Below are 21086 nucleotides of genomic sequence, written 5' to 3'. Positions count from 1 at the left end.
AAATATTTATCTAGTTATGACGTCAGCAAGGGATATGAGAGTCAATTTACAATGTACAGAATTCAGTTAGTTCAGAAAGTTTATTTTTGGAGTAACTATTGGTAAACAATCCGTCAAAAACGACCTTCTAATTTTAAAAGCTAGAGCGATAGACACGTTAGGTATAAAATCAGACCAGTGTGTTTTAGGGTCACAGATAAATTAGAAATTCTCGCGAACTGAATATCTGTTCCGTAGATAATATTAGTTTGTTTTTCTTATTTTATTTTTTTTTATAAGTCAAATAATAATGCAGTAGTGTACATGCGGTTGTTTTTTTTAAATCATTTCCCAATCCTGTTCTCTTATAAATAAACTGCGCAGTTGTGAAGTCAATTTAATTTTCTTGCCTTCTTTATTTAAATATATAGGTTTTAGAATCTTTGTACCTACAATTGTATAGTCGATAAAGATTTAGTGGTTTATATGACTTGAAGGATATATAGTATATGGTGTAAATCTCTTGGAGATTACACAAGGAGCACGTCCCGATCATCAGGGGCATCTTGCCGATGGTTGATACGTATTTGTCTGAAGAGATGACCAGTAGCCTCCATGACCGGGGCCAGGGTCGCTGCCAAGCACGCCTGCACAGCACCCCGACAAGACGAGCAGCAAATCTTCAGACATCTCAACCCGGGTGTCGAACACCATATTTGCTGAGAACAAATTTATAAATTCTACACCAAGATTCAGAAATTGACATGTACTCTTACGTATTTTATGGTTTAGTATTAAAAAACCTTTCATTGGCATAGCTACGAAAATTATAGATTTTTACTTAAGGTTTTATTTCTCGGTTCGTACACATAAACGCCCACTGCAAGCCCTAGACCTTCCCCCAAAAGATATCTAAGGGGGGATATATCATAATCGTAATACTTGGCAGTAGTGTTTCCGATCGCAGAGAGCGCTGCTGTCGAACCTCTTTAAATAAGTTTGTGTGTAGTTGCTATCCTACATAATTAATGCACATAATTTCAATAATACAACACTGTATCCTGGGAGTCAAATACAATAATCGTCACGCTTGGCAGGCGAGTTGGAGATCACAGTGTGGTATTATGGTATGAAGAGAACGCTGCTGCCCATCATCTGGGAGATTCTTTGTAAGCAGAGTCAATTCTATATAATTAATGAACAAAGTGTGTATTATTCCGGGAACTGAATCCGCTACCTACGACCGCAAGTTCTCTACCACTGGTCTACCACTGCTGTTGATTGGTTTGACGTTAGAACACACTAGGTTTATGTCGATTCCAACTGCTTCTTTTGGAAATCTGTGAGGAGGCCTAGGTTCTGTAGTAGACATTTCATATCTGAATTGTTGATGACGACCATGATTTTTAATTTTCCTTGTCAAACCATATTAGTGTCCACAAGCATTTAAAAAGTTCGAAAGCACTCAACTTACTTACTGCCAAAGCCGAGGCTTTTATATACTTAGTAACTTATTTCTTGAGGCATCTTTATTCTTAAAGGCGTTAAGCAATTTAAAGTTTGAATCATCATAATCATTTCAGCAACAGGACGTTCACTTCTGGACATAGGCTTCCCCCATAAGTAAGAGAGACTTAATGAGACCGATATGTCTTCTGAACATTGCAGAATAAGGCTTTAAAATAATTATGCTCAAACACAATGTCCGCCAACAAGGTAGACTGTCGACTTAAAGTCCTCAGAGGTTGCGGAATGCTGGCCGCTTCCAGCTGGTCATATTGGCAATCAATAGGAGAAGCCAGTTTCCAGTAGCAACTTGTCTTAGTGGTGATAAAAAATGTTGATAAAAGGATAAGAAGGTACCGAGAAGGCCAGACAGGCGAAGCTACAGCCTAAGAGCAGCGCGCAGGGCGGCGCCACGAGCACTGCCAGCAGAGTGTAGCAGGCGTGGCGCGCGTGGCCGTAGCAAACGTGGCTGACACGCCACGCGCACTCCGGCCCACGCACGCCGTCCGGCTCGCCCACGATCTCGTCCCACACCACCTGATCATCACATGTTTGCATACATTACCATATTCATACATGATGATTACTGTTAAAGATTATAAGATATGTTTGATCTGACTATATGTACACGATCTCAGCTAGTGATGTTTATATAAAAGGTTGTCAAATATCTCCCTTCCGCCTTTTTGTCTTTTGAATTTCGCGGCTATGTACAAAGCGCTACAGAGCTCGTATCTGGCAATACTATACATAATTTGAAAGGTCTTAACATAACCTACAAAACGACGCTATGCATGATTAGTTTGGATATTGCGTTCAACAGTTATAGACGTGTAAACATTGAGTTCACTAACGCCGAAATTATTGTTATATTCATGAATGGGTCAATATTTTCATCACAAGTCAGAATCCTTAAAGCACTGCAAGGGGTTAAAGACGTGAATGTATATATGATTTGTCAGCAAATTTTATAGCTTTCACATATATAACTGATCAACCTGTATATAGTATCAACACCAACTAATTGTTAAATTGATAATACTTACATAGACAATGCTATAAAATAATAAACTAAATCACAGAATATAAAATTAATGAAAGTAAGTTAAATTAGTGTTGAATTAGAATATTATGTATAGAGAAAAAAATAGTAATGTATTCTATATATAAATTTGACATAAATATTATTAAACTGATTGTCTATTTATTTAATGTTTAGAACAATCAATGAATAAATAAAAACAAAAATCAAGTCACCTATCACGTTATTATGAAACGTGCTAATACACTACAGTACCCTGCGTTTAATATTGCACATCGACCTTTGGAAAGAGACAATCGGGTAATTTCGGCTTCGTAGAGCGTTATCTCTGTCGCACGACTAACGAAATATCACATAGGTGGAGTATTTCTAAGCAAATGGTTTATAAATATTTATTACATCTATGATTATTTATCCGTTAATTCATTTCTTTTTCTTTCTGTTTCTTTATTCTTTCTGTGGCAAGTGTGATCAAGTCAGTTTAATGTTTTTATTTATTATTGTATTTATATAATGTATTGTACGGTATTTATAATAACTATATATGCTATGTACATATATATGTATATATATGTTTTATAGACATTGACTACCTGTTATTTATTCCTCTGGTTACATTCTATGGTTGCCTGTGAGAAATTGGTTCGTGTGATAAGACCGCCCATTGTACTCTTGTTTTTACTATTATATAAGCATGTACATATTTAATATCGTACAAAGTAAAGCTAATTAAAAAAAGGACCTATATTTAGCCACTTCCGCACATGCAGTGGTAGTCGTGCAACAAAGTGCATCGCCCACCAGCCAACTGATAAACGCGCATGCGGCAAACAATGCGAATTACACAACTGCCACCGTTAAATCACTCAACACGTGTTTCACCCCTCCACGGGGCATCTTCAGGAGTTATGTTACACCGATTAGCAAAATAACGCCTGATTCCATTAAATAACAAAAGATTAACTTTAACTTTAACTGTGCAGAATTCTATTTTATAATTCTGAAATTTTCATAAGACCTAATTGTAGGCTTTATTAGCATTAAAAAGGGGTTTTCCCGTCCACAAAGCAAAGTCACATGTCAGAAAAAAAAAACAATAGTAGTACAACGTAATTAACATGAAATATGCTAATGGTATAAAGATCGCAGGATAAGCACGGGTCAAATATTCAGGGGGCAAGCCGTGGTTATGGAGTCACGCTAACCCTTTGTTAGCTTTCATATTTTAACCTTTGAAAAGAATATCACAGCTTATTATAATATATCGATCGAATGTTTTGTTTAGTTGTAAAAAAATGTTTTTAATTTTTTACCATCATTTTTTGAGTAGTAAATTAGTCTTAAAAAATTAAGGAAATTAAAATAAGTAAATTGCTTTCCAATCTTCACCAACACATCAACCGGCTGAAGACGGCAAAGCATATGCTTTCCTCAACGACATCCCGCGAAATTATGACATCGGTCGATCTAGTTCAGAGTTCCCCAAACTTTTTTGTGTCGTAGACCCCTTGCCATGTTTTTCCGTGTTGGGTAGACCCCCTACTTACCAGATATTGATTTCCTGTAAATTTATTTGTTTGTCCCACATTCGTATTTATACTCGTAGAGTGACGAATTGAACAAGTCAGTGCAAGGTAGCGAAGCTCTGAGACTGCGACTTTCAGGTTTTTACAAGTTCAAAATGTATTGCGACCACAAAGCGAATACCAACATCCTACAACTTACACAATTTTATTAACATATATAATTTTTTTTTTACTTCATAGGTACTTTTATAAATAATGTAAATGTTTTGGTATTATAAGATAGTATGATGTGAGTAAATAGGTACTATCAGTGTACGTGTTGAGATCCACTATCGTGGACGCTCATTTTCATTTCATGAATCCCCAAATTTTTTTTCGCTGACGTAGACCCCTTGCAGGTTGTCATAGACCCCTAGGGGTCGATATAGACCACTTTGGGAATCACTGATCTAGTTGAAGGCACAACCACGCATTGTCTATATTGTTTTCAATATGAAAATGTATTATATGTCCACACACAATTAAAATAGACGCAAAAAGCAATGTTGTACACAATTTTGTTTTGGACCGGATTGTCACTGCTGCAATGAATTTGCAGATTCCTCAAGTTTGAAGTGGCAGGGCGTAGAGTATGATTAGTCTAAGAATTAAGACCTCTTTTAAATTATCAAAGTTCAGCGGCTCCCGTTGAAGCATTGACTCGTACCGCTACATATTATTTTACCGTATTGGGAGGTCGCCAAGTTCTTATATCGCTTCGGATAACGCTCGAAGTGACTAGATTCAAGGGCTCCCAGGAGGGGATTAAGGCGATACAAGGCCGACCAGGATGGTCGAACCTTGGACGGTTGCTACTACCTGATATCACTACGACCACTTGGGAGAGCATGAGCGCTGGTAGAAGTGGCAGAAGGAACTCCAGCAACGCTTCTGTCTAGGATGACGAGATCGGTTGGTTATTAAATGTAAGAAAAGGACCAATATTTAGCCACTTCTGCACATGCAGTGGTAGTCGTGCAACAAAGTGCGCCGCCCGCCAGCCCGCTGATAAACGCGTATGCTGAAAACAATGCGAATCACACACAGGATCTTCAGGAGTTATGTTACACCGATTAGTGCCAAACACAGAGTGAGTGAGTCACTCGCCCGTGGAGGGGTGAAACACGTGTTGAGTGATTTGGCGATGGCGGTTGTGTGATTCGCATTGTTTGCCGCATACGCATTTATTAACGGGCTAGTGGGCGGTGCTCTTTGTTGTACGATTACTGCTGCATGTGCGGAAGTGGCTAAATATTGGTCCTTTTCTTACTTAGGATGGACTTCCGCAAGGTAACGCCTGATTCCATTAAATGGTCTTTATCGAGGTACCAAATCTTTTTATACTCTCAAATAATATTCAGAAAGATTCCATTGTTAGATATTTAAAATTCGAGTAAGAAATTTTATTTGCCAGGTTTATTATGCAAATTGCTTCATAGGAAACGGCACGCTATGGAAATGTGTTTGCCTCTAGTATATTAAATTTTTTATTAAATTTGTTAATATATATTATTTATAATAAATATAGTCCGTTTCATCATCCGAATAGGTGGAAGACTCAAATAATTTTTTTTGTTTATAAATAGAATTGTTTAAAATTAGTTGCTGCGTCCTTGAAGAGTAAAAGTGGTTTCTTATATCTGTTACATTTAAATCTATCCCAAACACTGTGTTCCGGTTTAAAGACACTGTACATCACAACAAAGGAATACTTTATCAACAAATCCTTCGTAAATTCATGAACAGCTGTACCAGTTCAGTAAATATTGTAAAAAGTTTTTAATGCAGAAAATAAATTGAAAAGTAGCAAGTAAATAGTAAAAAAGATGCATTATTTATTTCATATAAACCACAGATTATATTAAAATACTTGTATCCAGTTGACAAACATTTGGTGTCAATCAAGTATCATTTAATATATTGTAAAGCGGCGTTACAATGATGATAAAAGTCATCATCATTTCAGTTGTAGGATATTCATTGCAAGGCTTAGGTCCCCTATATATTTCCAATAAGACCAGTTGGTAGCGGTCTCCAGCCTTTTTCATAATAACTTCATATGGTCACTTTGTAGATGGAAGTCTCACGATGCGATATTCCATGGTCTTCTCTCCAGAAACTTAAGGCTTTAGTGACCATCTACACGCTTTGAGGCCTGATCTACCACTTTACCTGGCCAATCAACTGGGCTATGTCAATTACTTGTGCTCCTCTACAGATCTCCTCATTCCTTATGAGAAATTTCCAAACTTAACGGTTTTGTCTAGAAGTTAGGTTATTTCCTTACTTGGACATGCTGGTTGAGGTTGCGGGGATCTCTGTCCTCGAGCGTCTCCTGTAGACCGCTGTCCGGTTTCCTCTCAGCCATAGCGCCTCTGGGAGGAGAGATCACTATCCGCGGCGTTGTCCGACCCGTCGCCAGTACGGCAGGGGCGGAACCCGGCTCTTGCACCTCGGGCAGCAGGTTGCTCTTGAAGGTATACCCGGGGTACTGCCGCGGCGGGTAGCGGGGAGGTATTGAGTCCAGGTACCGTAGTACGGACTCCACCTCCAGGATTGACGATCGCAATTTTTTTTCGCGTGTTTATAGAATTATAGTCTCAAATATTCTTTTGCTAATAGATCTACGTAATATTTTATTTATAATTAAGTTTTGGTACACTATCAATCGACAATATAACTTTCTAAAATTAAAAAGTTTTTACTTAATATGTATTTACAATTAAAAACAAAACAAAATATATTGTACGATAAATACACACTTTTCTAACGTTTATTTTCAATATGCGCTGTATACATTAGCTGAAGCCAACAGCTTGAATTGACTGAAACAGTAAGTCGCACAACACTGAACACTTCCCTCCAAAACCTGAAGGTTTTTTTTTTAATAAAACCTTTTGCGCATGTCTGGTTGGTGAGTAACGTGTCACTTCTAACCATTGACGCTATATTTAGAACGTTGTTAATATTTCGTAAAACCAAACCGGCAATGTAATGCAATATCGTAAATATCGTTTAATTTTATTATTATATGTCAAATGTAGGCCGTTGCTCCACGCTTTCCATTACGTGTTAGTAGATTTTTTTTCTTTTAATTTAGCGTCGGCACAGTTAACTTGTATTATAGGGTGCACGCCTTGTTGGTTCCGGGCTGCGGAAGAGGCGCGGTTGAGTTATGAAGGTTTTATTTGAAATACCATTTCGTTAATTTATATAGCTAAATGCTTAAATTTGCCTTATAAGACAGCTATAAAACTAGCAGATATAGCTTATGCTATATAGCATGAAAAGTATATAACACTTTAATTATTTTCATAATTTTGTAACACGGTTCCTTTTAGATTTATTGTTTGTAAAATAAACTATAATATGTAATATGTGTGTATGTATGTGTGTAATAGTTTCAAAGAAAACTGTATATAATAGATTATGTTGCTGTTTAGATAAAAATTTAAGTTTAAAAATGTTCAGACTACAGACACACACTGCAAGGCATAAGCTTCACTTCAAAATCGCTAGATGACAGGTTCTGCGCTGCTCGCTTTCAACGACTTCTGCAACCTTAACACGTTCACTGCGGCTTGAGGTCGATTCAGCCTCATGGTAAACTTTGCACTGGTGTGGCGCGTAAAACTCGTGTTTTCTCTCTAGTGCGGCGGCTGTTTACACTCAACCGTATGAGGTATGACAAAGACAATAGCTTTCTTTATGTCTGCGAAGCATTGACTCAATATTGTAAAAAATATTGATGAACATGAGGCAGAAAAGGCCTCAACCGCACTACTAGGAAGTTCAGCTTGAGGCTGATTCGACCTCAGCCGCACCAGCTGAAAGTTCTTCAAAATTGGGCCCGCAGTGAACGTGTTAATTATGTTTTTTTTTGGCCCCCGCTATTGGCCTCTCGTACCCCTAATAAGTTGGGATCAGGGTCTTTGTTCACAAATAAGTTTTTCAGATTTTTCATCTTTATTCTTCGCTCACTGTCATACTTCTCAATTTCTTTTATTCTTACCTTATTTCCATCACAATATCTTTCATTTTGTTCTTTCATTACATCTTGCTTTCATCGCTTTCCTTCCATCATCTTATTACATTTTTTTATTATTTACATATTCTATTTTTTTAATCACAGTTTTCTTTGGGCTGTGCTTTCTTAATACATAACTACACTTTTCTTATTCTATTTTTTCAATTATTAATTGACTAGTTATTTTATGTGCTACCTTAATTATGTGGTCGGTCAACCTAGTAGGGGGAATGCCCACGCGGCGTCTAACTCCTCGTGGTCACCACTCCAGCACCTTTCAGCTGCAACGGCTATCACACGAGCGATGTGCTCCGCTCACTGCTATTTCAGACGAGAAATTCTTTGAGCTACGTTTTCGATCTTAGTTCTTCGGATATTCGCGTTTCTGTTATGATGTGGTATCCATTCAAAATATAGCTTTAGTCTAACATAACAACATATTTCAGCTGCACAGATTCCCAATGGAACCGGTTGAATGATGCCTGCAGCGTCTTCCGACAACCTTAACAAGCTCGAATTCGAGTGCCGGTCCGGCGTTAAAATCAGGGAGGAGTCAATAGCCTCCCTGATAGGCGGAAAAGATAAACAGTCATTCGTATCCCTCTGCAAAAAATCGCAAAAAGTGCGATAGAAATAAACAAAAAGCAAACACATTAAATAAATAGATAAAAAAGACAAAATAGAATCAAAATGATACTTCAAATTGTGATAGAAAATAATTATAGGTAAAAAAAAAGTAAAATAAAAATGTACATTAAAAAAGTAAAAAGAAAAAGGAAAAGAATGATAGATGAACAGAGCAAAACGGAAGCTTTTGCTGGCAAGAAATTCAATCTAATATTATATTATTTAAATAAAAAAAAAAACATTGTCTTGTTGAGTTTCTTTTGTTTGTTTTTTTAGTCTGTGGCATTTGTCATCCGAACTGATAGTAGATTCAATGTCAATAAAGGATGTAATCCCTTGTAAGTTAAAAAAATATTTTTAATTTCAATTTTTTTGACTGTATGTATAAAAAAAAGTGAAATAAGGATTTAAATGAAAGATATAATATAAATAAGATTATTTATTACATATCTTGTAAATCTTAAATAATTATATACACACGAATATTAGGTTATATTTACAATAACAAAAACTAAGTTGGATTAACTTGATTCTAGTTAAGGAGTGTAACTTCGATCGTTTAATTACTTAGAAGCATTATTATCGTTACAGTATTGCACGTGTAGTTATGTAATTAAAAAATTAAATATAGTGTCCAATAAATCAACGTCAATCAAAAATTGTCGCATATTGTTCTTATAATTAATATTAAAAAGTGAATAATTTTATCTCATATATAATCAATTTCTATCATTCATTTACGTGTATAATTTTTGTTCACTTTTATGATACACTTATATAAAATACACAAATTAGTAGAATGGTTTTAACAATGTTATCAAAATATTAAAATATGTCGTTGATATATGGGATAACCTATAAATATTTTAAATTCATTGTATTAAATTAAAAGTATCTTATGTTACGGTATACAAAATGGTATTAATGATTTATATATCAAATATTTTTGTGTCTCATTTGTATATTGCGAAATTAGATGCTTTAACATACGAACATATGTATGTATTAGAATTAAAATAAAATTCTAATGTCAAAAAGGTATCATTCCACAACCATATTGTATGTTATTGCCAAGAACATACTATGTAATACGTTATCATCAAAATAAAGTGACTTATATTTATTTTTAAATAATATATTTAATTATGCTTACATATATTCAATGTATAATGATATATAGTTTTTATTTGTTAAATATTAAGTAATTAATTACATGTTTATATCTACACAGATAATATATGAATATTAAAACTGTCAATGTAAATGAAAATACGAAGAAAGTAATCTAAAGCTCTTCATTTCTAAAAATGGACTGTTTTGAATATACATTAAATTGTTTAAATAAAATTTTATTTTATAAAATTATAGATGGCGTTAGTGTTCATCTGAATGTTGTTGGTGTCATAAAACAAAGGAGACATGTTTGTTGACATGAAATAAATTGCAAATTCCTTTCTTGCCCATAAACGCCTACTTTAAAGCATAAGACTCTTCCAAGGATATCTATGGAGAGATATACCATAATCGCCATGATTGGCAGGCGGGCTGGAGTTCGTAGTGTGGTATTATGGTACGCAGAGTTCGTTGCTGCTCATCATCAGCTCAGCATGGAGAGTTGTGAGTAGTGGCAATCCTATATCATTAATACATATAGTGTGTTATATATTTATTTAATCCTCTTTAATGTACACGCTATCAAATATATACCTAGTTGCATTATACTAAAAAAAATACAAAATTTCTTCCTGAAAACCATACGAAACAGTAGAGAGAATTATAAATTATTGTATATTGAAAATCGAACATGGGATTCACGGTCATAATTCTCAGTCCTCCACCGTTGGGCTACCACTGCTATGACATCTATGTAAGATTTTACAATAATCTATCCTGTAATATATCTAGAATGTGTAATATATTTAAACTTTTACAATATTAATAAAATCAATACAGAGATAATAATTTGCAATTGATAATATAATTCAGAAATGTAATATAATTATTAAGGATATTCGTAGTGATCACAAAAAACACTCGTCAGAGTTTCCTGTGGGCGCTTAGGGTGCGTTGAAGGTCACAAAGGTTCTTTAAGTTATAAGAATGTTACTATATGGGAACCTGAATATGCTTCTAGTTTCGATAGAGATAACAAAAAAAAATCTTCTGGATATTTTATAATTACTCATAAAATTCAATATAAATAATACAAAGTGAATAATGTTGTAAATAAAATTCAATATATGGCGTTGTTATCTTATTTAAACTTTGGTTATACTGTAGAAGTTTAAAGTTCATTGCAAGCAGACATCTTTTACATCTATTTCTAATCACTCTGTATAACGTGATAGATATGAAATTCGTTAAATTTATTATTTTTATTATTAAGATATCTTCTGCTATAGCACATTAATAAAAAAACAATGTGAGTGTGTTTGAATTTAAAACACATTCTTTTGTGTTAAAATGAACGAAAACAGTTAACGTTGAATTGAAATTTAAAAATTCAAATTTAAAGGCGTGTTGTGTGAAACAAAATGTCAGTAACAAGCTGTTTTGTTATCAAATAAATAATAAAGTAACATAGGAAAGCAATCGATTTGAGTCCATTGGCCCAATGACCCAGTTCGTGTACGCCATGCGACACGTACTGACATATTGTTGGGTGTCCCATAAATCAACGTCTAATCATAGCAAAAAAAAAGAAATAAAAAAATTATATCTGTCAGTAATGTCTCCGTAAATATGTGATATTTATATATTTAAATTTTGTTACCTTAACTCTAAAATATATCCATATTCACGTTTAATAATACCTCCTTGTTTAATAACAAAAAACATATTTTTCGCCGATCGATGCATCTTAAAATTATGATTCAAAAGAAAAAAAAAAAACAAAAATGCGTAATTCTGAAAACGGAGAAACGAAATTTAAAGTTATTATTTAAATTGTCGATACCTTTTAAAAGTTTGTTTTGCAATATTTTTATTTATCACTATGACAACTCAAATATCAACTGCTTTACCGACCGGCGAACGCAATGGACGCATCATAACACCATTATTAACAGCGCCATCTATGAAGTGTCAAGGTTAGACAGCCACTGCTTTACCGACATTAAATAAGCGCGCCACTATACAAAAATGAAATTAGTTTCTTTATATACGTTATATAAATTTTTAACTTTGACTGGAAATAATTAAAAAAAAAAGATCAGTTAGGTAAGTTCTATTAAAAGTTGACGCTTTTAATAAGGATTCTAAAAGGGTATAACACTTAATGGTTTATTATTAAATAAAAATCTGAAACTGTTCAAATTTTTCGAGAACCTATTTTACTCATGTTTCTAATATACACATGTATTTTCTAGGTCCCATATTTTACGCGGTTGAGGGAGATAGATTGTGGGAATATTTGTCAAGCGTGAGTGAGATAGATAGTGACGCCATTCCATTGACACGAGCCGTTCAAACCAATAGTGAGAGATTCATGCATTTATTTCTCACTATATTATCATAATTTGTTTATTGAACAAATAATTATAAAGGGTATACTATATTATCACCCTGTATAGATATAAATATGCAATGTTTAAAATTACGTGGATAATTAAAAAAGAGAGATTTCAAATTTACGCGGTACGTTTTATCTTTTACAGATAATAAAATTATTAACTTTTTAAAGAAACATATATTGAAAACATTTTATTTTAAAACAGGTATATTTATTACAAAAATTATCTCCGGATATATACACAATTTAACATACACATTGAACAGTATATATAGTATAATGGATATATTTATATATAAAACAATATATTTTAAGGTTAATGAACGGAGATTAGTTAAATATAATATAAAATAGCTCTTTCGTTATAGCTTATGCTAATGCTATCGCACTACTTAACGCTATATCGCTTAGCACCTCCGTTATACGCTAGTTAGTATAGACAGTTATAAACTATATTAAAGCTCTAGAAATCGATTACAATGGAAGACAATTAAAAATAGATTACACACGTTATTTTTAGACAAGTTATTTCGAAGGTCTGAAAATGCATGTATTTACGTAAAAATACAAATATAATATCTGTATTCTAACCTTAAAATCGATATTTATATGTTAGTTTACATTTATAATATCTATTCGTAAAATTACAAATCATTTACAATATAACTTAAACTAGATGTGGTTAAATTTGAAGTCAAGAAAGACTTTAGTTATAAAATAACTGCTTATTTTAAATTAAAAGTTAATATTATCAAATTAAATCTAACAGATTACATTGTTAACTTTGATATATTTCAAATATTGAATTATTTATAACTTTATATGATGTTTTAGTTTTAAATATCGTATCTCCCATCTAATAATTCTGTAATAAACTTTTATTAAGTTCTTCCATTCCTTCAAAATTCCAAAATCTTCATCTACAAGGCGTAATAGACCTTGTGTATAATTTTCAAATTTTTCTAAATTAGTTTAAATTTGTTTTACAAACAACATCATTATGAATTCAGTTCTAGAGTCCATTGTTGGACATAGGCCTGGTATGTTCACAATAACTACATTAATCCAGTACATTAATACAAAAATAAAAAAACTAAATTTAATTTATCGTTGATTCTCTTGTAAAATTTCATTTATTGATAACAGTTTAATAGGTGGGAGCTAAGATGTTTTTTAATAAAAAACAATTTCACACAACTCATGACATTAAGTATGAAGTTAATAATAGAATAAAGTATAATTGAATTTCATTCTGTATGTATATAGAGATACGACGAGATGCGGGTTAACAGATGTTGAGCGCTTATTGCGGTTGCTGAGCGCTTGTCGAGATTGCTGAGCGCTTGCCGTGGTTGCCTCAGCGTATAGCTAGCTGAGCACTTGCTAGCCCGGGTGGACGGAGTGCTGCTGTCATAGGCTCCTCTGTCTCCCCGCACTCACTGTATAACACAAACCGATATTAAATATATGGTAATAATTATATGAGGCTTTAATTTTTATTAAACAAGGCTCTTCACTTGAAGGACAACGACATAGTGGCGATCTTTGGGGAGGTCCATTCCGTGTGCTTATCGATAGGTCGCGAGTTCGATTCCCGAAATATAATCCTGTATATTTCACAATTTGTGTATTAATTATACAGGATTTCCACTGCTGTTAACAAGTATCCAGGGGATGCTCAACAGAGTTCTCTGCGTACCATAATACAATACTGCAATTGCTAAACAGCCTGCCAAGCATGGTGAATATGATATATCCTCCCGTAGATATCTTTCAAGGAGAGAAGTATGCTTGCAATGGAGGTTTTTGGGCTAAAACAACCATGCTACATCAAAACCTTCATGTTTTTCAATCTTTGTCATTGTGGGTTTGATTTTAGCAAACTATGTCCAATATTTTTCTTTTTTCTGAACTATATTTAAGTGAAAATTAAATTAAAAGTCTACCAACTTACCTGTCACCTGTCGTATGATGTTAATGGTTATAAAGCTCAATCCGGTATCGATCACCACCTTGGGAACACAGTAGTACAAAGTTAGGTCTACATACTGGAACAAACTGGGTAAGCAAGCGGGTTGCGTTTAATGCCTATATTACGAAGCTTAGGTAAACTACAGGATGATTGTTTTTAGGTGTATAGCTCATATAGCAGCATAAAAGCTTTGAAAGCTTTTATATATATATATATATATATATTTATATATATTTATAGGTATATGTTTCAAGAAACAATAATGTATTCTAAAAATGAAGAAACAATATTTAAAGTTTATTATTTAAATTGTTAATTACTTTTAAATGTTCATTTTGCAATATTTAAAATTATCACTTTAGCATCTCAAACACCAACTGCTTTACCGACCGATGATCGCAATGGACGCCATCATAACACCGCTACTAACAGCGCCATCTATGAAGTGTCAAGGTTAAATAGACACTTCTTTACCGATATTAAATAAGCGCGGCACAATACAAAATAGAATTAATAAAGAAACTACTTTCTTTATATATATATTATTCTGTATAAATTGATCACTCTGAAATATGTTAGATCATCCTTTCCATTGAAATGCTACAGGCCAATAACTTCTAACAGTATTAATTCTGCAGGAACAGATAGTAAGCAATAATTCATTATAATACATGAAAGGTTTAACAATTTTTCTTATTGTATTAAAATACGTCATTATTTCTGAAATAATTGATTTTTGAACAGCAAATGACCTCCTAAACATTCATTATTTTAAAGTTTTTACACCTATAGCCAATTACCTAAATCTAATAAATTCAAAATAATTAGCCGAATTTTAGATACTAAAAAGATTCTTATTAAAAGGAAAAATATAAAAATTACAATAGAAATAGTAAAAGCATATTTTTTCTTTCCCACACAAATTTAAAATATGATTTTACTTATGTCTATATACGCTAAAAGCGAAATTCTTTTATTAAATTCATTTCAATTCCGTTTTTCATATTTTCACTTTCACAAATCGATGTAAGTGATTAGATGATATAGTTATTCTTGTGAATAAAGCTAGTATATTTGTCAGTTAAAACAAACATACATGCCATCATGTATTTAAATTTCGAACGAAAATGTGAAGGCAACGTATATTAGTCTATTGGTTTCATAAAGTATATTTTCATGCGTAGTAGTTAAAACAAGGTAATCGCGGAACACAGGGTCGATTTGGACTGGTAACCGAGCGCAAGTACGGAACTACATTTATTAACGACCTCTAAACACTCGTTACATTTGTTAGTTTAAACAAAAGCATTCTCTACATTTGTTACACTAAATAATAGTAAGTTTACTAAAATTCTACCTTAAAATAGCAGTCGAGGAAGCAAATGGATTCACAGATAGGTTACCTGACTCGGACAGCTCGCAAAGAAAGCTCGGATCCAGATGAAGAGGGGGAACCAGGGGTTGGGAGCAGACGGGGCGCGCGCGGGGTGCGGGGAGAGCGACCCCGCGCGAACTCCAGACGGTAGTTGTCGGACCTCGGGCTGCCGCTGAAAGCCTCCGCCTCAACTGCTGCGAAAAATCCATAGATAAAACTCTAGCTCCAGAGTAACATTGAACTAAAGCCAAAGGCAAATACACTTTCTTATTTAGGACAAATAAGAAAGATATGAATGTATGGAAAAGAAAACTGTCGATTTTGGTGAAATCATAATGATTTTCGTTGAAAATTCCTCGCCTTATATGCTACAAAAGAAAACATTTCATAACCGCCGTTTAATCGACTAACAACGCCATCTAGTGTACTAGGATAAGACTTTAATGTACTTAACAAATAAATCCAGTAAAAAATTACAGTAAGACAGATATTGATACACAAAATAAGATTAGATGTAAGTTTTTCGTACATTCATCAAAACAATCATCTGGTTGACAGATGATGGACTTTGAATAACGGAGAAGCACTAGTTTAAAGAGTACACCTACAACCAATCATCCTGAATATATCTCACCGTGAGCGCGCGTGATGGTCGCGCAAGCTGGTGGATACGCGTGCGCCGGTGCGGCAGCCCAGTCACGGTACACACGTGCACTATTTCCCGACCGCCACTCCGGTGTCTCCACACCACGGATCTGGAAGAACACGTATACAACTTTAAGAATATTTTGTTGTTACAATAGTTGATATATCTTGTGTTGTTTTATATAAGTAAGAAAAATGCTGATAAATGCGAGATTCGAGATTGCGATTGCGAGCGTTCAGAGAGAGACAGAGAGAGAGAGAGAGAGAGAGAGAGAGAGGGAGGGAGAGAGTCCAGAGACTCTGTTTTTGGCATTAATCGGTGTAACATAACTCTTGAAGATGCCCCGTGGAGAAGTAAAACACGTGTTGAGTGATTTAATGGTATAGTTGTGTAATTCGCATTGTTTGCCGCATACGCATTTATCAGGGGACTGGCGGGCGGTGCACTTTGTTGCACGACTACCACTGCATGTGCGGAAGTGACTAAATATTGGTTCTTTTCTTACTTAGGATGGACTTCAAGGTAACGTCTGATTCCATTAAATATGTTGTTTTATATGTTATTCCCAGTTTAGATGTCAGCCCATAGATGCCTCCTGCAACGCTTGATCAACCATTGATCGTCTGGATGACCGGTTCTGCGCTTGCAACGACTTCCCGTGACTTTAACTACGTTGTCGATCCACGTAGTTGAGGGCCTACTCACGTAGCGTCTACTGGGTCGTGGTCGCCACTCCAGAACCTTTCAGCTCCAATGACGATCGGTTGCATGAGCGATGTGCTTCACCTACTACCATATGAGATGAGCATTTCTTCGAGTTATTCTGATACGATCTCGCAGCGGAACTCCGTGGATAAACTTCTCCATTGCTCTCTTGGTAAACTTGAGCCTTCTGGTAAAGCACGCATATATTACGCAATTTTAGAGAAATTTAAACTAGTTTGCGGGAGGTTGTAGTGAGAAGGACATACAGAGGACATGCTTATGATTATTTAACTATATGTGTGTTTCTCCACGTTTGTGTGTGAGTGAATGTAACACTTGGGTATATCATTTGTGTCTATGTACTGACCGGCGTGGTGCTTTTACTTCGCGAGCTGGTCTCCGAGGATGACTTGGTGTGTCGACGCTCATTGCTGCGCTCAGCTCCCGGGGAATCCCGGCTGGAGCCGTCCGGTTCATCTCTTGCCTTACAATACAAAAAGATTTTTTCAATTACATTTACATTTTTTTAAACAAATACAGTCAATTAAAGATCTTATTTATGTAATAACCAAACATTACTTGATAATTTCACAATTTTAGTTTTTGTATATATATATTTATATATATATGTATAACTTCTGGTTGCCTTGGAAATAGAAAAGTTTTGTAATATTAAATAACATATAGTACGAAACGCTACGAAAGTCCCGTAATACTGGCCACTACGGGTCAAATACTTTTTAGTGTTCAAATTCGAACGCGGATTTGAATTCGCCATCAATGATAAACTCGCTATCATTGTGTTTGGATCAAATTTTAAATACATTTATGTTTATAATATATTAATACGTATATGTATATGTTATATACATTACCACTATCACATCTGGTCGTCATATTCCTCACCATCAAGAAGGAACTATACGCGCAAAGGGTATAGGACAATGGAAATATGCCCTCCATTATCGAGCAGACAGATATCTTGATGAGAAATTATGGTAGCGATTTAGATCGTTAAACCATGTCAACTGGGGAAGTAAATGGTGATCAAAAAGAGATGATAGGTCTACCTTGGCATTGCCGGTGGGCAGGCTGGATGCTCCACTGCTGACCAGCCGAAGCTGCTGTCGAATGTTCGCTTTCTCCCGTGCTCGCTTCCGCTGGAACTCTTCCTCCACCCTATGGTTACCAATCAATAAATATATAAATAAATCATACAGTATTTACTTCAAGGATCGTAGAATATAAATATAACCGCCTGTTGATATTCAATGTTTATTTAGTACGGAAATCTACACTTGTACTATTTCCAATTGTAAAAATATAGATACTATGAATATTTAACATAATTTTATTGTGATCTCCCTAGATCAGGATGCGTTTAGAGCTTCCGACGCCTTGTATTGAAAGAATAAGGATGTCTTATGAGAGAGCTCAATGTTTTATTTACTTTTATATATGTATTTATTTATCGCACCATTCTACTAGTTTTTATTTTCTACTAGACTTTCCTATATGGAATATATATATAGTGCTGGTCCTAGCCGAGAATAAAGATGCCCTTGATATATATCTTCTGCGCTAAGCCAATTCAAACTCAATTATGAATTCCAATGGCCATGTGAGATTTGTCATTGACAAATAAATTAGTCGTAGAGAAAATATGAAAGCGAAAGACAGACATCTGTCATAGATTTGAGAAGCTATAGCGTTCATTTAAGAACGCTTCATATTGCCGGCCATTACGGTCTTCATTTTTTTTATATTTATTGCGCGTTTGTCTTGAAATTCGAAAGAGGATTAATGAGAACTCCTTTGCATTTGGGTTGATTATTGAGGAGCAAATACGCACACAGGTGGTAATTTACAGTATTTTTTGCGTTACCTTCTCATGGCCTCCAGTTCAGTTTTTCTCTGCTGTTCTTTCAAATCAGCCTCCCTCGACAGCTTTTCCGCGAGCCTTCGTCTCTCCAGTTGTCGCACCGTCGATTGGAAGGTGAACCTTTTGGCCCTTCCACCAGAACTTGTCTTGTTGCGCTGTGAATATCAGATTTACATTAGAATCTTTTTAAAAAGATATGTAACCGTACTAGTTCTAGTTATCGGGGCTGACGGCCCGTTTAGCGTATGTGTTGCGTTCACCTTTACCAACCAAACAAATTTTAAATAATCTAACCTATACTTATGTTTGCTCTTTATATTACTTTATTTATTTACTTTATTGGAGATAGACAGTAACAAAAGGCAGTAAGAAAGTACAAACTTAGAAGCTTAGAAATATAAAATTAGTTACAGTTATTACCTTTAACAATCTCACTGAGAACATATAATGATTTATAGTCAAACAATGAATAAACAAATAAGAATAAAAACATTACTAAACAGGGATCAAAGACTATGGTTTATTTATTTATATTATATTTGTTTATTATGGTTTAAATTGCATTGTATGTACTCAATAATTTCGAATGAAATTGTTTTTTGCAATGCATTCGGTAGTTCAGAATACGAAGGAATTTTTTTGTACTCTTTCAATTTTATTTTCGTAGACTGCATACAGTGGATTCTAAATGGGGGATAGATACTCTAAGTGACAGGTTTAAGTCTTTCAGGTGGTTATAGAAATATTTTCCTGTTTTATATTTCGTCTCTACCTTTGCCTCTAATTGTTTTGACACAGTTATTAATAAAACATTATTTTTAAATATGAAAAATAGGTGGTATTATGTAAACTCTTTGAACTCTGAATTAGAATAAAAATTAGAATGTGAAAATGATACAGGATGATTAGTTATAAGTGTAAAAGCCTTATGTGAATGTATAGCTAATTTTTCCTATTTGTAATCATTTTATATAAAGTGATCACTCTGAAATGTTTAATTTTTTTTTAATTGTAATGCGACAAGCAGATAACTTCTGTCTGTACAAAATCTGCAGGAATATATGGTAAACAATAATAAATTTTAACACGTAGTAATATGAATTTTGAAAACAATCTTTTTAACTATATTATGATGAATTTATTTATATTGAAACCATTTATTTTTGGATATAGTACACCCTCTATACATTAATTGACAGTAAACGATATGTACATTCATACTTTTTAAATTTTACATCTACATCCAATTCCCAAAATCTATTTAATTCAAAATACACCTATCCCTCGATTTACATGTTTTCGCTTCTACACGGTTTTCCAAATAAGTTTAATTTTGTTTTAATAACCAATTTTATTACCATCTATCATAATGTAAATATTTCTGCTTCAAACATCGAATTGGCAGAAATAACTTGGAGTGATGAAAGTGAATTCGAACCTACGATTCCGGAAAAAAGAATCAGTAATAAGAGTAATTTCTTTTTTGTTCTTCTCTTCAATGTATTCTAATTAAATAAAAAAAAACAATGTTTCAGTAATTTATTAAATATTTTAAATTGTCAATGCATTTTTTTATTTCTGTGTACACCTAAAAATATTGAAGAATATCACAACTGTTAAATAGCAAAATCATGTATTTTCTGCAAGTTTTTCGATTTACACGATTTTGACTTAAAATTTATAATTTTCTATTTACACGTTTTTCTCTGGAACAGGTATCTACCGTGTAAATCGGGGGATAGGTGTAATTAGTGAAATTGCCATTAATTCAATATTTTTATTTGATGTTTAAATACAAAAAAGTACTACTTGAAATAATGAAAAAAATATAAAAATTGCATTAGAAAAAGTAGAAATATTTTTTTTTCACATACAAATTAGATTCACTTATCTCTTTAAACATTAGTTATCGATAACTAATCATCCTGTATATTAATCAGTTTAAACACGCGCAAATGTTGGACAATTTCGCTATGAAGATGTTATATCGCATTACATAACAGTGTTTCGGGTAATTAATTTTTATTATACAAGAACAGGTTTCAAAAGGTGTTACGAAGTTACAATTACTCGCGTTATTGCTTGGTAATTGTTTAATAGTTTTTACGTGCTTATCTCACACCGGGTTCTCATGCTCCAAATCCTCGATAGCAGACGCAACAAAGATACAACTAGATGTTGTGTTAAATTTGTAATGTTCCCACTGTTGGAATACGTGAAACCAATTGTAAATATTCACGTATATAACA

General features: G+C 33.9%; 2 protein-coding genes across 2 annotated transcripts in view; both read right to left on the bottom strand.

The window, feature by feature from the left end:
- Window positions 1-509: 509 nt before the first annotated feature.
- Window positions 510-6460, bottom strand: LOC137927118 (caveolin-3-like). Its single transcript, XM_068770919.1, has 3 exons — window positions 6380-6460; window positions 1843-2022; window positions 510-698 (listed from the first exon to the last, which is right to left on the bottom strand). The coding sequence occupies exons 1-3, from the start codon at window positions 6458-6460 to the stop codon at window positions 510-512; spliced, it is 450 nt and encodes a 149-aa protein (XP_068627020.1).
- A 6959-nt stretch (window positions 6461-13419) lies between these two features.
- Window positions 13420-21086, bottom strand: part of LOC137926624 (uncharacterized) — a 42977-nt gene continuing 35310 nt past the window's right edge. The window contains exons 14-20 of the mRNA XM_068770289.1: window positions 18841-18992; window positions 18026-18134; window positions 17323-17439; window positions 16239-16359; window positions 15633-15798; window positions 14212-14269; window positions 13420-13696 (exon numbers count right to left, since the gene is read on the bottom strand). Coding sequence (XP_068626390.1) covers window positions 14263-14269; window positions 15633-15798; window positions 16239-16359; window positions 17323-17439; window positions 18026-18134; window positions 18841-18992 — 672 coding nt within the window. The 3' untranslated portion in view covers window positions 13420-13696; window positions 14212-14262. The remainder of the gene's footprint in view (window positions 13697-14211; window positions 14270-15632; window positions 15799-16238; window positions 16360-17322; window positions 17440-18025; window positions 18135-18840; window positions 18993-21086) is intronic.

Source organism: Battus philenor, unplaced genomic scaffold (genome assembly GCF_028537555.1).
Source record: "Battus philenor isolate CCGP_79_NKW_IND1 unplaced genomic scaffold, ilBatPhil1.0.hap1 SCAF_3, whole genome shotgun sequence".
NCBI lineage: Eukaryota > Metazoa > Arthropoda > Insecta > Lepidoptera > Papilionidae > Battus > Battus philenor.
The sequence above is the reverse complement of the archived record's forward strand: the minus strand, read 5'-3'. Positions and strand labels throughout refer to the sequence as shown.

What these genes read in the sequence shown, in the direction of transcription:
- LOC137927118 (XM_068770919.1), bottom strand. Translation starts at nt 6,460, where the DNA reads ATGGCTGAGAGGAAACCGGACAGCGGTCTACAGGAGACGCTCGAGGAC. An exon ending in ACCTCAACCAGCATGTCCAA is followed by an intron (nt 2,023 to 6,379) that starts GTAAGGAAATAA and finishes TGTGATGATCAG; the next exon opens with GTGGTGTGGGACGAGATCGT. An exon ending in TCGCCTGTCTGGCCTTCTCG is followed by an intron (nt 699 to 1,842) that starts GTACCTTCTTAT and finishes ATTTGTTCTCAG; the next exon opens with CAAATATGGTGTTCGACACC.